Source organism: Mobula hypostoma, chromosome 3 (genome assembly GCF_963921235.1).
Source record: "Mobula hypostoma chromosome 3, sMobHyp1.1, whole genome shotgun sequence".
Lineage (NCBI taxonomy): Eukaryota > Metazoa > Chordata > Chondrichthyes > Myliobatiformes > Myliobatidae > Mobula > Mobula hypostoma.
In genome coordinates, this window is record NC_086099.1 from 230,192,991 (window position 1) to 230,211,772 (window position 18,782).

The 18,782-nt window shown below is 49.2% G+C and overlaps 1 protein-coding gene across 1 annotated transcript in view; it reads left to right on the plus strand.

Annotated features, from left to right (window-relative positions):
* The window catches only part of LOC134343691 (IQ motif and ankyrin repeat domain-containing protein 1-like), a 150,843-nt gene that overhangs the window by 108,555 nt on the left and 23,506 nt on the right, over positions 1–18,782 (plus strand). The window contains exons 9-11 of the mRNA XM_063042445.1: positions 4,736–4,790; positions 8,038–8,130; positions 8,633–8,741. Of these exons, the coding sequence (XP_062898515.1) occupies positions 4,736–4,790; positions 8,038–8,130; positions 8,633–8,741 (257 nt within the window). The remainder of the gene's footprint in view (positions 1–4,735; positions 4,791–8,037; positions 8,131–8,632; positions 8,742–18,782) is intronic.

An 18,782-nucleotide genomic window follows, 5' to 3' on the forward strand; every position in this document is an offset into this window, starting at 1 on the left:
GGTTGTTGTGTTGAGGGAGTGCACATGGTTGAGGGTGTGTTTGGAGTAGGGGTTGTGGTGTTGATGGTGTGTATTCATTTAGGGTTGTGTGTGTGGAGAGTGGGTTGTGGTGTTGAGTGTGCATGTGGGATGGGCGTTGTGGGTTTGAGGATTTTTGTTGGGTGGGTGTTGTGGGGTTGAGGGTGTGTGCTGGATGTTTGTATTGGGTTTGAGGGTGTGTGTTGGTGTGGGTTGGGAGTTGTGGGTTTGAGGATGTACATTGGGTGGGGGTTTTGGAGTTGAGTGTATGTGTTGGGTAGGAATTTGGTGGTCAGGCTGTGCATTAATTTGGGGGTGCATTGGGTGGCTGTTAGGTTGCTGGTGTGCTTTGGATAGAGTTTGTGGTGTTGAGGGTGTGTGTGCAGTGAGGATTGTGGGATTTAGGGAGTGCGCTGGGTGGGGTTCTGGTGTTGAGGTTGTGTGTGTGGTGAGGGTTGAGGGTGTTGATGGCTTTAAGGTAAGGGGTGGGAAGTTCAGTGGGGATATTAGAGGAAGGTTTTTTACTCAGAGAGTGGTTGGGGCGTGGACTGCACTGCCCGAGTCAGTGGTGGAGGCAGATACACTAGTGAAGTTTAAGAGACTACTAGACAGGTATATGGAGGAATTTAAGGTGGGGGGTTATATGGGAGGCAGGGTTTGAGGGTCGGCACAACATTGTGGCTGAAGGGCCTGTAATGTGCTGTACTATTCTATGTTCATTTGGGGCTGTGGTATTGAGTGTGTGTGTGGTGTGGGTTGTACTGTTGAGGGTGCATGTGGGGTGGGGTTATAGGGTTGAGTGTTTATGTTTGGTGGGGTTGTCAGGTTGAAGGTTTGTGTTGGTTGGGGGCTGTGATATTGAGTGTGTGTGATAGGTGGGGTTTAGGGTGTGTGGGGGTGGGCATTGTAGGGTTGTGGTTGTAAGTTGGTTGGGAGTTTTGGAGTTGAAGGTACATGTTCAGTGGGGGTTTGGTATTCAGGGTGTCTGTTGGGTGGGGCTTAGGGTGTGTGTAGGGTGGGACATCTGTTGAGGGTGTGTGTTGAGTGGGGGTTGTGGAGGAGCATGTGTGGGATGCAGTTGTGATGTTGAGGGTGTGTCTTGGATAAGTGTTGTGGTGTAGGGGGTGTGTCTTGGGTCGAGGTTGTGGTGGTGGGTATGTGTTGTGTGGAGGTTGTGGTGTACAAACTGTGTTGGGTGGGGGTTGTGTATAGAGTGTGTTTTGGGCATGTATTGGTGGGGATTGTGGTGTAGTGTGTTGGGTGGGGGTTGCGCAGAGAGTGTGTTGGGTGAAGGTTGTGGTGTGTGTGTTGGATATGTGTTAGGTGGGAGTTGTGGGTGTGTGTTGGGTGGCTGTTGTGTTGAGTGTGTGTGTTGGGTGGGAGTTGCGGGGGTGGGTGTTGTGGTGTTGAGTGTGTGTGCGATGTGGACTTTGGTGTTGATGTGTGTTGGGTAGGTGTTGTGCTGAGTGTGTGTGTGGGGTATGGGCTGTAGTGTTGGCGTGTGTTGGGTGGGTGTTGTGGTGTTGAGTGTGTGTGTGGTGGGTTTGGGCTCTGGTGTTCAGGATGTGTAGGATGGGGTTTGTGAGTCTGTGGGTGTGTGTGAGGTGGGGGTTGTGTGGTTGAGGGTGCATGTGGAGCGGGAGCTGTGGAGTTGAGAGTGTGCGTTGTGAGGTGATTTGGTGTTGAGTGTGTGTGTTGGTTGGCTGTTGTGGTGTTGAGGGTGCATATGGGGTAGGGGGTTGAGGGTGTGTACTGGGTGTGCGTTGTGGGATTGAGTGTGTGTGTGTGTCTGTGGAGGGTGGGTGTTGTGGTGTTGAGGGTGTGGGTTAAGTTGGAGTTGTGTGCTTTAGGGTGCATGTGGAGTGGGCATTGTAGGGTTGAGGTTGTATGTTGGTTGGGGGTCTTGGAGTTGAAAGTATATGTTCGTTGGGAGTCTGGTGTTTAGGGTGTGTGTTGGGTGGGGTTTGTGGTGTAAAGTGTGTGCATTCATTTGGGGTTGTGGTTATGAGTGTATTGTGTGGGGGTTATTAGGTTGAGGGGTTTGTTCTGTGGGGATTGTGTTACAGTTGTGTTTTGGGTGGGGATTAGGGTGTTGAGGGTGTGTTTCAGGTGGAGGTTGTGGTGTTGAGGGTGTGTGTGTGGTGAGGAGTATGTGGCTGAGTGAGTGTGGTCGGTGGGGTTTTTTGATGAGATGTGTGTGGGCTGAGAATTGTGGCATTTTAGGGTGTGTGTGGGGTGCAGGCTGTGGAGAGGAGGGTGTTTGTGTAGGGTGTGGGTTGTGATGTTGAGGGTCTGTGTGGGGTGGGGCTTGTGGTGTCGAGTGCATGTTTTCGGTGAGACTTGTGTTGGTGCGCGGTGGGTGGAAGTTGTGATAGTGGGTTGTGTGTTTGGTGGGGGTTGTGGTGTTGAGTGTGTGTTTTGTGTTGGTGTATGGTTGACAGTGGGGGTTGCAGTGTTGAGGGTATGTGCTGGCTGTGCATTGTGGGTTGTGGTGTTGAGTGTGTGTTTTGTGTTGGTGTATGGTTGACAGTGGGGGTTGCAGTGTTGAGGGTATGTGCTGGCTGTGCATTGTGGGTTGTGGTGTTGAGTGTGTGTTTTGTGTTGGTGTATGGTTGACAGTGGGGGTTGCAGTGTTGAGGGTATGTGCTGGCTGTGCATTGTGGGTTGAGTATGTTTGTGTGTGGGTTGAGGTTTGTGGTGTTGAGGTTGAGTGTAAGGTGGGATTGTTGGGTTGCGGGTTTCTTTGTTGCCTGTGGGTTACGGTGTTCTGGATGTGTGGGGTAGAGGTTGTGGTGTTGAGGATGTGTGCTGTATGTGGGGTTAGAATTGTGGGTTTGAGGGTGGGTGTGGGTTGTAAAGATGAGTGTGTTTTTGGTGGGAGTTGTGTGGTTGAGGGTTTGTGCGGGCTGGGTGTTAGGTTAAGAATGTGTGCACAGTGAGCATTGTGGGTTGGAGGTGTGTGTGTGCTGCTTGGGTGTAGTGGTGTTGAGGGTGTGTGTTCACTTAGGTTTGAAGTGTTGAGTGTCTGTGGGGGTGTGGGTTGTGGTTGTAGAGCTGAGGGTGTTTGTTGGGTGAGTGTTGGGATTGTGGGTGTTTGCATAGTGAGGTTGTGGATGTGTGTGTGGGGTGGGGGTTGTGGTGTTGAGGGTGTGTTTTGAGTGAGGATTATGGGGCTGAGGGAGTGTGTTGTGTGGGGTTTATAGTATTGAGGGTGTGTTTTAGGTGTGTGTTGTGGGGTTGACGGTGTGTGTGGTGTTGGGGTTGTGGTTTTGAGAGTGTGTGTGTGGGAGCATATGTGTTGTGGTGTTGAGGGTGAGTGTTGAGTGGGGATTGTGTGGTTGAGGTTGCATGTGAAGAAGGGTTTTGAGGTTGAGGGTCTGTGTGAGGTGGGTGTTGTGCTGAGGATGTGTTTTGAGTGTGGATTGTGGGGTTTAGGGAGTGTGTTAGGTGGGGGTTGAGGGTGTATGTGGGGTTTAGAGTGTGTTGGGTGATGGTTGTGTTGAGGGTGTGTGTGTGTAGGGTGTGTATGTTTCATGGGGGTTTTGGTGTCGAGGTCGTGTTTTGGGTGGGAGTTGAGACTTTGTGTTGGGGCGGGGCTGTGATGTTGAGGGTATCTGTGTGTGGGGGGGTGGGTCTTATGGTGTTGAGGTTGTGTTGGGTAGGGTTTGTGGGTTTTAGGGTGTATGTGGGGTAGGGGCTGTTGTGTTGAGGTAAACACAAAATAATCTGCAGATGCTGTGATCAAAGCAATACTTTCAGTATGCTGAATGAATTCAGCAGTTCGGACGGCATCAGGGCCTTGTTGGGTGAGGGTTGATGGGTGGGTGTTGGAGGTTTGAGGGAGCCTGCTGGGTGTGCATTGTGGTGTTGAAGATGTGTGTGTAGGCCCAGGGTTGTATGTTGAGGGTATGTGTTGGGTTGGGGTTCTGGTGCTGAGCATGTCTTGTGGAGTTTGTGGGGGTGAGTGTTTGTGTTGGGTGGGGATTGTTGTGTTGAGGGTGTTCGTGTTGGGGTCTGTGGTGTTGATATGTCTGTCTGGTGGGATTTGGTGTTGCGGGTGTGTGTATTGGATTAGATTGTAGGGTTGTAAGGATGAGGGTGTGTGTTGGTTTGAAGTTGTGCAGTTGAGAGAGTGTGATGTTGTGGGTGTATCTCTATTGGTGGGGCTTGTGTTGAGGGTGTGTGTTGGGTGGAATTGAGGGTGTGTGTGTGGGATGGGATGAGGATGTTTGTGGGGTGGGGGGTTGTGTGGTTGTGTGTGTGTGTGTGTGTGTGTGTGTGGGGAGTGGGGGTTCTGAGCTTGAGGGTGTGTGTTGGATTTGGGTCGTGGTGTCGAGGGTGTGTGTTGGCTGGGGTTGTGGTGTTGCAGGCCTGCGCCAGGTAGGGTTTGTGTTGTTGAGTGTGTGTTGTGTGAGAGTTTTGGTTTTGAGAGTGTATGTTGGGTGGGGGTTGTGTTGGATTGGGGTTGTGTTGTTGAGGGGGTGTGTTGGTTGTGGTTGTGGTTTTGAGGGTATGTGTTAGATTGGGGTAGTGTTGTTGGGGGCTGTATTGGCTGGGGTTGTGGTATTGAGGGTATGTGTTGTTGATTGGCTGGGGTTGTGGTATTGAGGGTATGTGTTGGATTGGGGTTGTGTTGTTGGGGGTGTGTTGGCTGGGGGTGTGTTGGCTGGGGGCTGCTTCAGACTGTGGTCTTGTAACCTGACTCCTCTGTGTCCAGGATCCAGAGCCAGGTTTCAGAACTGACGAAGGAGTTGTCCCAGTATCAGCACGAGGTGGGTTTGCCCGAAATCCCTGCTCTGTCTCCAGCACCACCATCTGCTGCTGGCTCACTGACCCCTGGGGAACTGCACATTCCTCCCCCACCCTCACTCACACCTGTCTGTCCCCCCGTGGTGTCACAAGCTCTCTCCAACCCCTGCTCTCCTCTCATTGATTCCTGGGGAGTCACAAACTCCTCTCCCACCCCCAGGCTTCCCTCACTGACCCCTGGGGAGTCATGGAGTCCCCCCTACCACCTCACTCCCCTCAATGACCCTAGGGGAGTCGCAGCCTCCTCCCTCACCATCACACACACCTGTCTGACCCCTGGGGAGATACAAACTTTTCCCCTGCACTCCCCACGCTCTCCACACTGACCCGGATGGTGTGTGAGAGTGAGTACAGACACAGTTAGTATCTGAGGGTGGGTACAGATGCTGGTGGTGTGTGAGGGGGGAGGGGACAGACTGGGACAGACCCAGGTGGTGAGTGAGGGTGGGAACAGACTGGGACAGACCCAGGTGGAGTGTGAGGGTGGGGATAGACTGGGACAGACCCAGGTGGCATGTGAGGGTGGGGACAGACTGGGACAGACCCAGGTGGTGTGTGAGGGTGGAACAGACCCAGGTGGTGTGTGAGGGTGGGACAGACTGGGAAAGACCCAGGTGGCGTGTGAGGGTGGAACAGACCCAGGTGATGTGTGAGGGTGGGACAGACTGGGACAGACCCAGGTGGTGTGTGAGGGTGGGGACAGACTGGGATAGACCCAGGTGGTGTGTGAGGGTGGGGACAGACTGGGACAGACCCAGGTGGTGTGTGAGGGTGGAACAGACCCAGGTGATGTGTGAGGGTGGGACAGACTGGGACAGACCCAGGTGGTGTGTGAGGGTGGGGACAGACTGGGATAGACCCAGGTGGTGTGTGAGGGTGGGGACAGACTGGGATAGACCCAGGTGGTGTGTGAGGGTGGAACAGACCCAGGTGGTGTGTGAGGGTGGGACAGACTGGGACAGACCCAGGTGGTGTGTGAGGGTGGAACAGACCCAGGTGGTGTGTGAGGGTGGGACAGACTGGGACAGACCCAGGTGGTGTGTGAGGGTGGGGACAGACTGGGACAGACACAGGTGGTGTGTGAGGGTGGGGACAGACTGGGATAGACCCAGGTGGTGTGTGAGGGTGGAACAGACCCAGGTGGTGTGTGAGGGTGGATACAGACTGAGACAGACCCAGGTGGTGTGTGAGGGTGGGTACAGACTGGGACAGACCCAGGTGGTGTGTGAGGGTGGGTACAGACTGGGACAGACCCAGGTGGTGTGTGAGGGTGGAACAGACCCAGGTGGTGTGTGAGGGTGGGACAGACTGGGAAAGACCCAGGTGGCGTGTGAGGGTGGGGACAGACTGGGACAGACCCAGGTAATGTGTGTGGGTGGAACAGACCCAGGTGGTGTGTGAGGGTGGGACAGACTGGGAAAGACCCAGGTGGCGTGTGAGGGTGGGGACAGACTGGGACAGACCCAGGTGGTGTGTGAGGGTGGGAACAGACTGGGATAGACCCAGGTGGTGTGTGAGGGTGGAACAGACCCAAGTGGTGTGTGAGGGTGGGGACAGACTGGGATAGACCCAGGTGGTGTGTGAGGGTGGGTACAGACTGGGATAGACCCAGGTGGTGTGTGAGGGTGGAACAGACCCAGGTGGTGTGTGAGGGTGGGACAGACTGGGACAGACCCAGGTGGTGTGTGAGGGTGGAACAGACCCAGGTGGTGTGTGAGGGTGGGACAGACTGGGACAGACCCAGGTGGTGTGTGAGGGTGGAACAGACCCAGGTGGTGGGTGAGGGTGGGGACAGACTGGGACAGACCCAGGTGGCGTGTGAGGGTGGGGACAGACTGGGATAGACCCAGGAGGCGTGTGAGGGTGGGGACAGACTGGGACAGACCCAGGTGGTGTGTGAGGGTGGGGACAGACTGGCACAGACCCAGGTGGTGTGTGAGGATGGGGACAGACTGGGACAGACCCAGGTGGTGTGTGAGGGTGGGGACAGACTGGGATAGACCCAGGTGGTGTGTGAGGGTGGATACAGACTGAGACAGACCCAGGTGGCGTGTGAGGGTGGAACAGACCCAGGTGGTGTGTGAGGGTGGGGACAGACTGGGACAGACCCAGGTGGTGTGTGAGGGTGGGGACAGACTGGGATAGACCCAGGTGGTGTGTGAGGGTGGAACAGACCCAGGTGGTGTGTGAGGGTGGGGACAGACTGGCACAGACCCAGGTGGTGTGTGAGGGTGGGGACAGACTGGGACAGACCCAGGTGGTGTGTGAGGGTGGGGACAGACTGGGATAGACCCAGGTGGTGTGTGAGGGTGGAACAGACCCAGGTGGTGTATGAGGGTGGATACAGACTGAGACAGACCCAGGTGGCGTGTGAGGGTGGAACAGACCCAGGTGGTGTGTGAGGGTGGGGATAGACTGGGACAGACCCAGGTGGTGTGTGAGGGTGGGGACAGACTGGGATAGACCCAGGTGGTGTGTGAGGGTGGAACAGACCCAGGTGGTATGTGAGGGTGGGACAGACTGGGAAAGACCCAGGTGGCATGTGAGGGTGGGGACAGACTGGGACAGACCCAGGTAACGTGTGTGGGTGGAACAGACCCAGGTGGTGTGTGAGGGTGGGGACAGACTGGGACAGACCCAGGTGGCGTGTGAGGGTGGGGACAGACTGGGATAGACCCAGGTGGTGTGTGAGGGTGCAACAGACCCAGGTGGTGTGTGAGGGTGGGACAGACTGGGAAAGACCCAGGTGGTGTGTGAGGGTGGGGACAGACTGCGACAGACCCAGGTGGTGTGTGAGGGTGGGGACAGACTGGGACAGACCCAGGTGGTGTGTGAGGGTGGGGATAGACTGGGTCAGACCCAGGTGGTGTGTGCGGGCAGAACAGACCCAGGTGGCATGTGAGGGTGGGGACAGACCCAGGTGGTGAGTGGGGGTGGGGGCAGACTGGGACAGACCCAGGTGGTGTGTGAGGGTGGGGACAGACTGTGTCAGACCCAGGTGGTGTGTGATGGTGGGGACAGACCCAGGTGGTGAGTGGAGGTGGGGACAGACTGGGACAGACCCAGGTGGTGAGTGGGGGTGGGGACAGACTGGGACAGACCCAGGTGGTCTGTGCAGGTGGGACAGACCCTGGTGGTCTGTGTGGGTGGGACAGACTGAGAGGGACCAGGTGAACACGGGACACATTTAACATGGCCATTCTCCACCAGCTGCAGAAAGCATATTGTGAACTCCACAAACGCATCAACGAGCACGACAAGTGTGTGAGCAAGGACATGGGCAAGACCAACATCACACTGCAGGTCAGTCAGCCCTAATCCCAGGAGGACACAACTTTCTCCGACCCTCCCTCCCTCCCTCCTCAGTCTGCAAACCCCACCCCCATCCTTTCACTTCTCTCCCTTTGTCTCACTCACAGTATCTTCCCCTAATCTGCAGCCGCTGCTTCTCTCCCCCTCTCCCCCCTCTCCCCCCTCTCCCCCCTCTCCCCCCTCTCCCCCCTCTCCCCCCTCTCCCCACCTCTCCCCTCTCCCCCTCTCCCCCCTCTCCCCATCTCCCCCCCCTCGCCCTCTCCCCTCTCTCTGTCCCCCTCTCTCTCCACTCCCCCCCCCCACTCGTGCCCTGTCCTGTGCACAGAACAGACCCCACGGTGGTCTGCAGCTGAATGGATGACGGGTTGGATCTGTGGCTGTGTGCACTGAGGCAGGCTGATGGGGAGTGTGGTGCAGTGGGCCGTGCCTGATGCACGAGATAGGGTAGTCTTCAGCAGTTCCAGTGTGGTCTGACACCTCCCTCTGTCCTCAGGCTGTCCACGATGCAGAGGAACTGTTGGCAGTGAAGAGGTCAGCAGTGGCCGAGGCAGAGCAGAAACTCTCACTGGCCAAGCTGCAGCTGAGGGAGAGGCTTCAGAGAGGTGGGTCACAGCGAGGGACCAGAGCCCGTCCTGCACCAGATCCAAACCAAACACAGACCGCAAAGCAGACTCTAACTGAACTCAGTCTCCCACCCTGAATCCTAACCAAACTAGCTTGGTGGGGGGTGGGAACCGGAGTGAAGAGACTCAGGATAGGACGGATGGTAAAAGAGTAAAGATAGCTTGTCAGTAAGAGCAGGCAGGTGATGAGTCTTAGATGCAGCCAACAGGCTGTGTATCAAATCACTAGGGATGCAGAATCCAAAAGGATAGCAAATACGGTACTCAAGATGTTGTATCTAAATGCGCGTAGTATAAGAAATAAGGTGGATGATCTTGTTGCAATATTGCAGATCGTCAAGTATGTTGTTGTGGTTATCACAGAATCAAGGCTGAAGGACGGTTGTAGTTGCGAGCTGAATGTCCAAGGTTACATGTTATATCGGAGGGGTAGGAAGGTAGGCAGAGGGGGTGGTGTGGGTCCACTGGTAAAGAATGGCATCAGATCAGTACAAAGATGTGACATAGGATTGGAAGATGTTGAATCATTGTGGGTTGAGTGAAGGAACTGCAAGGGTAAAAGGATGTTGATGGCAGTTATACACAGGCCTCCCACCAGTGGCTGGGAGATGGAGCACAGATTACAACAGGAAATAGAAAAGGCGTTCAAAAGGGGAATGTTATGACAGTCATGGGAGATTCTAACATGCAGGTCAATTGGGAAAATCAGGTTGGCAATGGATCTCAGGGGAGTGAGTTTGCTGAATGCCTACAAGATGGCATTTTAGAGCAATTTGTCATTGCGCCTACTAGGGGATCAGCTATACTGGATTGGGTGTTATGTAATGAACTGGAGGTGATTAAGGAGCTTAAGGTAAAAGAGCCCTCGGGAGACAGTGATCACAATATGATTGATTTCAACTTGAAATTTGATAGGGAGAAAGTAAAGTCTGATGTAGCAGTATTTTTTCCCTTACAGTGGTATGAGAGAGGAGTTGGCCAAAGTAAATTGGAAAGAGCTGCTGGCAGGGATGTCAGCAGAGCAGCAATGGTGTGTGTTTCTGGGGAAAATGAGGAAGGTGCAGGACATGTGTATTCCAAAAATGAAGAAATATGCAAATGGTAAAATAGTACAACCATGGCCGACAAGAGAAGTCAAAGCTATTGTAAAAACAAAAGAAAGGGCATACAACAAAGCAAAAATTAGTGGGAAGTTTTTAAAAACCTGCAGAGAAAAGATGAAATATGAAAGCAAGCTGGCAAATAATATCAAAGAGGATAGTAAAGGTTTTATCAAATATGTTAAAAATAAAAGAGAAATGAGAGTGGATATAGAACTGCTAGAAAATGAGGCAGGAGAAATAATAATGGGGGACAAGGAGATTGCTGATGAACTAAATGAGTATTTTGCATCAGTCTTCACTGTGGAAGACACAAGCAGTATACCTAATGTTGTAGTGTGTGAAGGAAGAGAAGAGAGTGCAGTTACTATTACAATGGAGAAGGTCCTCAAAAAGCTGAAAGACCTAAAGGTACATAAGTCACCTGGACCAGATGAACTGCACCCTAGGGTTCTGAAAGAGGTAGCATTAGAGATTGTGGTGGCGCTAGAAATGATCTTTCAAAAATTATTCGACTCTGGCATGGTGCCAGAGGACTGGAAAATTGCAAATGTCACTCCACTCTTTAAGAAAGGAGGAAGGCAGCAGAAAGGAAATTATAGACCAATTAGCCTGACCTCAGTGGTTGGGAGTACTTGGTGACACAGGACAAGATAGTACAAAGTCAGCATGGTTTCCTTCAGGGAACATCCTGCCTGACAAACCTGCTGGAATTGTTTGAGGAGATTACAAGTAGGATAGATAAAGGGGATGTAGTGGATGTTGTATATTTGGACTTTTAGAAGGCCTTTGACAAGGTACCACACACCAGGCTGCTTACCAGGTTAATAACCGATGACATTACAGGAAAGTTCCTAACATGGTTAGAGCATTGGCTGATAGGTAGGAAGCAACGAGTGGGAATTAAAGGATCCTTTTCTGGTTGGCTGCCGGTGACTAGTGGTGTTCCACTGGTGTCGGTGTTGGGACCACTTCTTTTTATGCTGTATATCAATGATTTAGGTGATGGAATAGATGGCTTTGTTACCAAGTTTAAAGATGATACAAAAATTGGTTGAGGGGCAGGTAGTGTTGACAGGTAGGATGCAGAAAGACCCGCACAGATTAGGAGAATGGGCAAGAAAGTGGCAAGTGAAATACAATGCTGGAAAATGCATGGTCATGCACTTTGGTAGTAGAAATAAATGTGTGGACTATTTTCTAAATGGGGAGAAAATCCAGGAATCTGAGATGCAATTGGAATTGGGAGTCCTTGTGCAGAACACCCTGAAGGCTGACTTGCAGGTTGAGTCAGTGGTGAGGAAAGCAAATGCCATCTTACCATTCATTTCAAGAGCTCTAGAATACAAGAGCAAGTATGTGATACTGAGGCTTTATAAGGCACCGGTGAGGCCTCACCTTGAGTATTGTGAACAGTTTTGGGCCCCTCATCTTAGAAAAGATGTGTTGGCATTGAAGAGGGTCCAGAGGAAGTTCACAAGGATAATTCCAGGAATGAAAGGGTTATCATACAAGGAACGTTTGATGGCTCTGCGTCTGTACTCACTGGAATTCAGAAGGATGAGGGGGGATCTCACTGAAACCTTTCGCATGTTGAAAGGCCTAGACAGAGTAGATGTGAAAAGGGTGTTTCCCATGGTAGGAGAGTCTAAGACAAGAGATCACAGCCTCAGGATAGAGAGGCACCCTTTCAAAACAGAGATGTGGAGAAATTTCTATAGTCAAAAGGTGGTGAGTATGTGGAATTTGTCCCCACATGCAGCTGTGGAAACCAGCTTGTTGGGTGTATTTAAGGCAGATATTGATAGATTCTTGATTGGACATGGGATCAAAGGTTACAGGGAGAAGGCCAGGAGCTGGGGTTGAGGAGGAGATTTCAAAAAAAAGGATCAACCATGATTGAATAGTGGAGCAGGCTCGATGGGCCAGATGGCCTAATTCTGCTCCTTTGTCTTATGGTCTTATGGTCTCAAACCCAGACCCTGACCAAACCAACCTCATCCAATTAAATAATCCCATAAAATAAGTCAAAGTCAGAATGTTTTCTGTGAAGAGAAATCTTGTCAGAAAAGTCTGTTAGAATTCATCAAGGATGTAACAAGCAGGGTGGACAAAGGAAAGGTAGTAGATGTCATTTACTTAAATTTTCGGAAGGCCTTTGATAATGTGCTGCACAGGAGGTTGCTGAACAAGATAAAATCGTATGGCATCACAGGAAAGATACTGGCATGGACAGCAGAATGGCTGACAGACAGGAGGCAGTGAGTCGTAATAAAAGGGGCCTTTTCTGGTTGGCTGACTGTAACTAGTGGTGTTCCTCAACAGTCAGTATTGGGACTGCTACTTTTCACATTGTCAGTGATTTAGATAATGGAATAGATGGCTTTGTGGCAAAGTTTGAGATGATACAAAGATAGGTGGAGGGATAGGTAGTGCTGAGGAAGCAATGCGATCGCAGCAGAACTTAGACAAATTGGAAGAATGGACAAAGAGGTGGCAGATGGAATACAGTGTTGGAAAATGTATGATAATGCATTTTGGTAAAAGGAACAATAGTGCAGACTATTATCCAAATGGGGAGAAAATTCAAATATCAGAGGTGAAAGGGACTAAGGAGTCCTCGTGCAAGACTCCCAGAAGGTTAATTCACAGGTTGAGTCTGTGGTAAAGAAGGTAAATGCAATGTTGGCATTTACTTCAAGGGGCATAGAATATGATGTTGTGGCCATTACAGAGATGTGGATGGCTCAGGGGCAGGAAAGGTTACTTCGATTGCCAGGCTTTAGATGTTTCAGAAAGGACAGGGAGGGAAGCAAAAGAGGTGGGAGCATGGCACTGTTAATCAGAGATAGTTTCACTGCTGCAGAAAAGGAGGAAGACATGGAGGGATTGTCTACAGAGTCTATCTGGGTGGAGGTTAGGAACAGGAAGGGGGTCAATATCTCTACTAGGTGTTTTTTATAGACCACCCTATAGAAACAGGGACACTGAGGAGCAGATAGGGAGACAGATTCTGGAAAGGTGTAATAATAACAGGGTTGTCATGGTGGGAGATTTTAATTTCCCAAACAATGATTGGCATGTCCCCAGAGCAAGGGGTTTGGATAGGGTGGAGTTTGTTAGGTGTGTTCAAGAATGTTTCTTGACACAATATGCAGATAAGCCCGCAAGAGGAGAGGTTGTACTTGATCTGGTATTGGGAAATGAACCTGGTCGGGTGTCAGATCTCTCAGTTGGAGAGCATTTTGGAGATAGTGATCACAATTCTATCTCCTTTACCATGGCATTGGAGAGGGATAGGAACAGACAAGTTAGGAAAGCATTTAATTGGAGTAAGGGAAAATATGAAGCTATCAGACAGGAACTTGGAAGTGTAAATTGGGAGCAGATGTTCTCAGGGAAATGTACGGAAGAGATGTGGCAAATGTTCAGGGGATATTTACGTGCAGTTCTGCGTGGGTACGTTACAATGAGACAGGGAAAAGATGGTCAGGTACAGGAACTGTGGTGTACAAGGGCTGGTGTAAATCTAGCCAAGAAGAAAAGAAGAGCTTATGAAAGGTTCAAAAAATTAGGTAATGATAGAGATCTAGAAGATTATAAGGCTAATAGGAAGGAGCTTAAGAAAGAAATTAGGAGAGGCAGAAGGGGCCATGAGAAGGCCTTAGCGGACCGGATTAAGGAAAAACCCAAAGCATTCTACAAGTATGTGAAGAGCAAGAGGATAAGACATGAGAGAATAGGACCAATCAAGCGTGGCAGTGGAAAAGTGCTTATTGAAACAGGGGAGATCACAGAGGTACTTAATGAGTACTTTGCTTCAGTATTCACTATGGAAAAGGATCTTGGCAATAGGACACTCAAAGCAGCTGCGCACATTGACTGTGTGGTTCGGAAGGCGTACGATGTATTGGTCTTCATCTACTGTGACATCAAGTTCAAGAGCCGAGAAGTAATGTTACAGCTATATCGGACCCTGGTCAGACCCCACTTTGTGTACTGTTCTCATCATCTCACTACAGGAAGGATGTGGAAACTATAGAAAGTGTGCAGTGGAGATTTACAAGGATGTTGCCTGGATTGGGGAGCAAGCCTTATGAAAGTAGGTTTAGCGAACTTGGCCTTTTCTCCTTGGAGTGACGGCAGATGAGAGGTGACCTGATAGAGGTGTATAAGATGATGAGAGGCATTGATCATGTGGATAGTCAGAGGCTTTTTCCCAAGGCTGAAATGGCTAACACGAGAGGGCACAGTTTTAAGGTACTTGGAGGTAAGTAGAGAGTTGACGTCAGGGGTAAGGTTTTTACATAGAGATGGTGAGTATTTGGAATGGGTTGCCAGTGATGGTGGTGGAAGTGGATACAATAGGGTCTTTTAAGAGAATCCTGGACAGGTACAAAGAGCATAGAAAAATAGAGGGCTCTGGGTAATTCTAAAGTTCGGCACAGCATTGTGGGCCGAAAGCCCTGTATTATGCAGTAGATTTTCTATGTTAACCCTCACTAGCCCCAGATTCTGACCCATGACAGAACTCAACCTGGACCAGACCCTGACTAAATACTGACCATGAACCAACACTGGCCATAACAAATTCCAAAACTAGACCAAACCCATCCCCACACAGGGCCCAAATGTTGACCCACCCCTGGGACCTCTCTGAGCCCTCACCCAGCATTTGTTACCTTCTGACAATCTCTCAGTGAGTTGGGTAAGTGCAATATGTCCATGCTTGCAGAAGGGAAAAAGCTGGTTTGATGAAGGCAGTGGGGAGGGATGATAGTGATGTATAAGATGGTAAGCGATATTAATGGAGTGGACAGCAGAGAATTTTATCCCAGGGTGGAAGTGGCTAATGTCATTGGGCAGATGTTAAAGTAATTGGAGGAAAGTATAGAGCGGGTAGCAGAGAATTGTGAGTATGCGGGACGACTTCCAGGGGTGGTGATAGAGGCAGATTCATTAGAGATGTTCAAGAGACTCTTAAGATAGACACATGGATGTAAGAAATATTGAGGGCTATGTGGGAAGAAAGGGTTAGATTGAAGTGTTTCCTGTTTTGAGGCAAATTAGGGTGGATAAATCCAAAATGCCTGACAAGTTGTTTCCTTGGACCTTGTGGTAGGCTAATGCAGAATTTGTAGGGGCCCAAACTGAAATTTTTAAAATGTCCTTAGCTACAGGTGAGGTAGCAGTGGATTAAAAGATAGCTAAAGCTGTAGAAATAAAAAGAAGAATTGCCATTGCCAAAACCAACTTTCAAAAAATGAGACCCATTTTCACCAACAGACTCAGTTCTATGACAACAAGGCTTAGGCTACTGAAATCTGGTCAATCTTGCTGAATGCTTCTGAAACATGGACTATAACACCAGAACTCCAAAGAAACTTAGAAGCAACAGAAATGTGGTTTCTTAGAAGAAAGCTGAAAATATCATATAGAGATAGGGTAACTAATGAGACAGTACGCCAACGTACCCATACAAAAAGATCTTTAATGAGAACATTAAATGAGAGGAAATTTAAATTCCTGGGCCATGTCATCAGAAAGGGAGAAATAGAATGCCTTTCATTACAAGGCCGTGTGCCTGGGAAATGCGGAACAGGAAGGCAAAGAAGAAAATATATGGACGCTGTGAAAGAACTAACAGATCTAAGTGTGCGAGATATCATTGACGCTGCGAGGGATCGTTCGATATGTAGAGCCATGATCGCCCAAGCGTGTAACGCACAAGGCACATGAAGAAGAATGCTCTTCCTTTATTTAAGAAAGGCCCAAAGAATAAGTTGGGAAACTAGAAGCTGGTGAGCCTGACATCAATAGTCAGAAGGTTATTAGAAGGTATCCTATGGGCTGGATACTTAATTATTTGGATAAGGAGGGACTGGTTATGGATGGTCAACATGGCGTTGTGTATGATAGGCCATGCTTAATCAATCTTACAGTTGTTTGAGGAAGAAGTATGAAAGTTGATGAAGGCAAGGCAGTGGATGTTGTCTACATGGACCTTAGCAAGGTACTTGACAAGCTCCTGCATGGGAGAACATTCAGTCACTTGGCATACATGATGGGGTACTAAATTTGGTTAGACATTACCTTTACAGGAGAAGCCAGAGAGTTGTGGTAGATGGTTCCCTCTCTGACTTGAGGCCTGTGACTAATGATGTGCCACAGGGATAGGGGCTGAATCCATTTCTATTGTCATCTATATCAATGATCTGGATGATAGTGTAGTAAACTGAATAAGGAAATTGACAGATGACACCAAGATTGGGCGAGGAAGGCTATAGTCATACTTTATTGATCCTGGGGGAAATTGGTTTTCATTACAGTTGCACCATAAATAATAAATAGTAATAGAAATAGTAATAGAAAATAGTAATAAATAATTAAATAGTAATATGTAAATTATGCCAGTAAATTATGAAATAAGTCCAGGACCAGCCTATTGGCTCAAGGTGTCTGACCCTCCAAGAGAGGAGTTGTAAAGTTTGATGGCCACAGGCAGGAATGACTTCCTATGACACTCTGTGCTGCGTCTCGGTGGAATGAGTCTCTGGCTGAATGTACTCCTGTGCCCACCCAGTACATTAAGTAGTGGATTGGAGACATTGACCAAGATGGCATGCAACTTGGACAGCATCCTCTTTTCAGACACCACCGTGAGAGAGTCCAGTTCCATCCCCACAACATCACTGGCCTTACGAATGAGTTTGTTGATTCTGTTGGTGTCTGTTACCCTCAGCCTGCTGCGCCAGCACACAACAGTAAACATGATGGCACTGGCCACCACAGACTCGTAGAACATCCTCAGCATCGTCCGGCAGATGTTAAAGGACCTCAGTCTCCTCAGGAAATAGAGACGGCTCTGACCCTTCTTGTAGACAGCCTCAGTGTTCTTGGACCAGTCCAGTTTATTGTCAATTCGTATCCCCAGGTATTTGTAATCCTCCACCATGTCCACACTGACCCCCTGGATGGAAACAGGGGTCACCGGTACCTTAGCTCTCCTCAGGTCTACCACCAGCTCCTTAGTCTTTTTCACATTAAGCTGCAGATAATTCTGCTCACACCATGTGACAAAGTTTCCTACCGTAGCCCTGTACTCAGCCTCATCTCCCTTGCTGATGCATCCAACTATGGCAGAGTCATCAGAAAACTTCTGAAGATGACAAGACTCTGTGCAGTAGTTGAAGTCCGAGGTGTAAATGGTGAAGAGAAAGGGAGACAAGACAGTCCCCTGTGGAGCCCCAGTGCTGCTGATCACTCTGTCAGACGCACAGTGTTGCAAGCACACGTACTGTGGTCTGCCAGTCAGGTAACCATAATCCATGACACCAGGAAAGCAAAGCATCCACCTGCATTGTTGTCAGCTTCTCCCCCAGCAGAGCAGGGCGGATGGTGTTGAATGCACTGGAGAAGTCAAAAAACATGACCCTCACAGTGCTCGCTGGCTTGTCCAGGTGGGTGTAAAAGCTTGCAATGGGATCTGGAGCTACTGAAAAATGGCAGATGGAATTTATTGCAGATGATAGTGAGGGGTTGCACTTTGGGATGACACACCAGGGTGGAACTTGCACGGTGAGTTTTTTGGGCATTGAGGAGCGCAGGAGAACAAAGGGATCTGTGAATACAGATTTATAATTCCTTGAATGCGGCATCACAGGTAGATATGGTCATTAAGAGTGCTTTTGTCACTATGGCCTTCATTCATCGAAGTACTGAGTACTGGAGCTCGCATGTTATGTTGGAGTTAGATAAGACCTTGAACGTACTCCTAATTTGGAGTATTGTGTGAAGCTCTGGTCACCTACCAACAGGAAAGGTACCAGTAAGATTGAAAGAATGTGGAGAAAATTTACAAGAATGTTAGCAGGACCTGAAATATAGGGGAAAGGTTGAATAGCAAATGAAATACAATGTTGGAAAGTGTATGGTCATGCACTTTGGTGGAAGAAACAAACAGGCAGACTATTATTTAGATGGGGAGAGAATTCAAAATGCAGAGATGCAAAGGGTCTTGGGAGTCCTTGTGCAGGATACCCTAAATCTCCAGGTTGAGTCGGTGAATGCAATACAGTATTGGCATTTTGTTTTAAAGGTATAGAATATAAAAGCAGGGATGTGATGTTGAGGCTCTTTAAGGCACTCGTGAGACCACACTTGGAGTATTATGTGCAGCTTTGGGCTCCTTATTTTAGGAAGAATATACTGACATTGGAGAGGGTTCAGAGAAGATTCACAAGAATGATCCCAGGAATGAAAGAGTTACCGTAGGAGGAACGTCTGTCAGCTCTTGGGCTGTATTTGCTGGAGTTCAAGAGAACAAGGGGGGATATCATCGAAACATTCTGAATGTTAAAGGGCTTGAACAGATTAAATATGACAAAGTTATTTCCCATGGTAGGGGAGTCTAGGACTAGAAGGCATAACTTCAGGATTGAAGGACGTCCATTTAGAACAGAGATGCGGAGAAATTACATTACTTAGAGGGTGGTAAATCTGTGGAATTTGTTGCAACAAGCAGCTGTGAAGGCCAAGTCATTGAGTACAATTAAGGCCGAGTTAGTCAGGTTCTTGATTAGCCAGGGCATCAAAGGGTATGGGGAGAAGACAGAGGAGTGGGATGACTGGAAGAATTGGATTTTTAGATTTTAGATTTAGATTTAGATTCAACTTTATTGTCATTGTGCCGAGTACAGATACAAAGCCAATGAAATGCATTTAGCATCTGACCAGAAATGCAAAGAATAGTGTTATTTACAAAATAACTGCGAATAAAAAAAGCCCATGATTGAATGGCAGAGTAGACTCAATGGGTCAAATGGCCTACTTCTGCTCCTATATCTTGAGGTCTTAAGGTCTAGGTTGGGTAAAACTAGAACTACAGACATGGGTTAAAGGTCAAAGGTGAACATGAGTG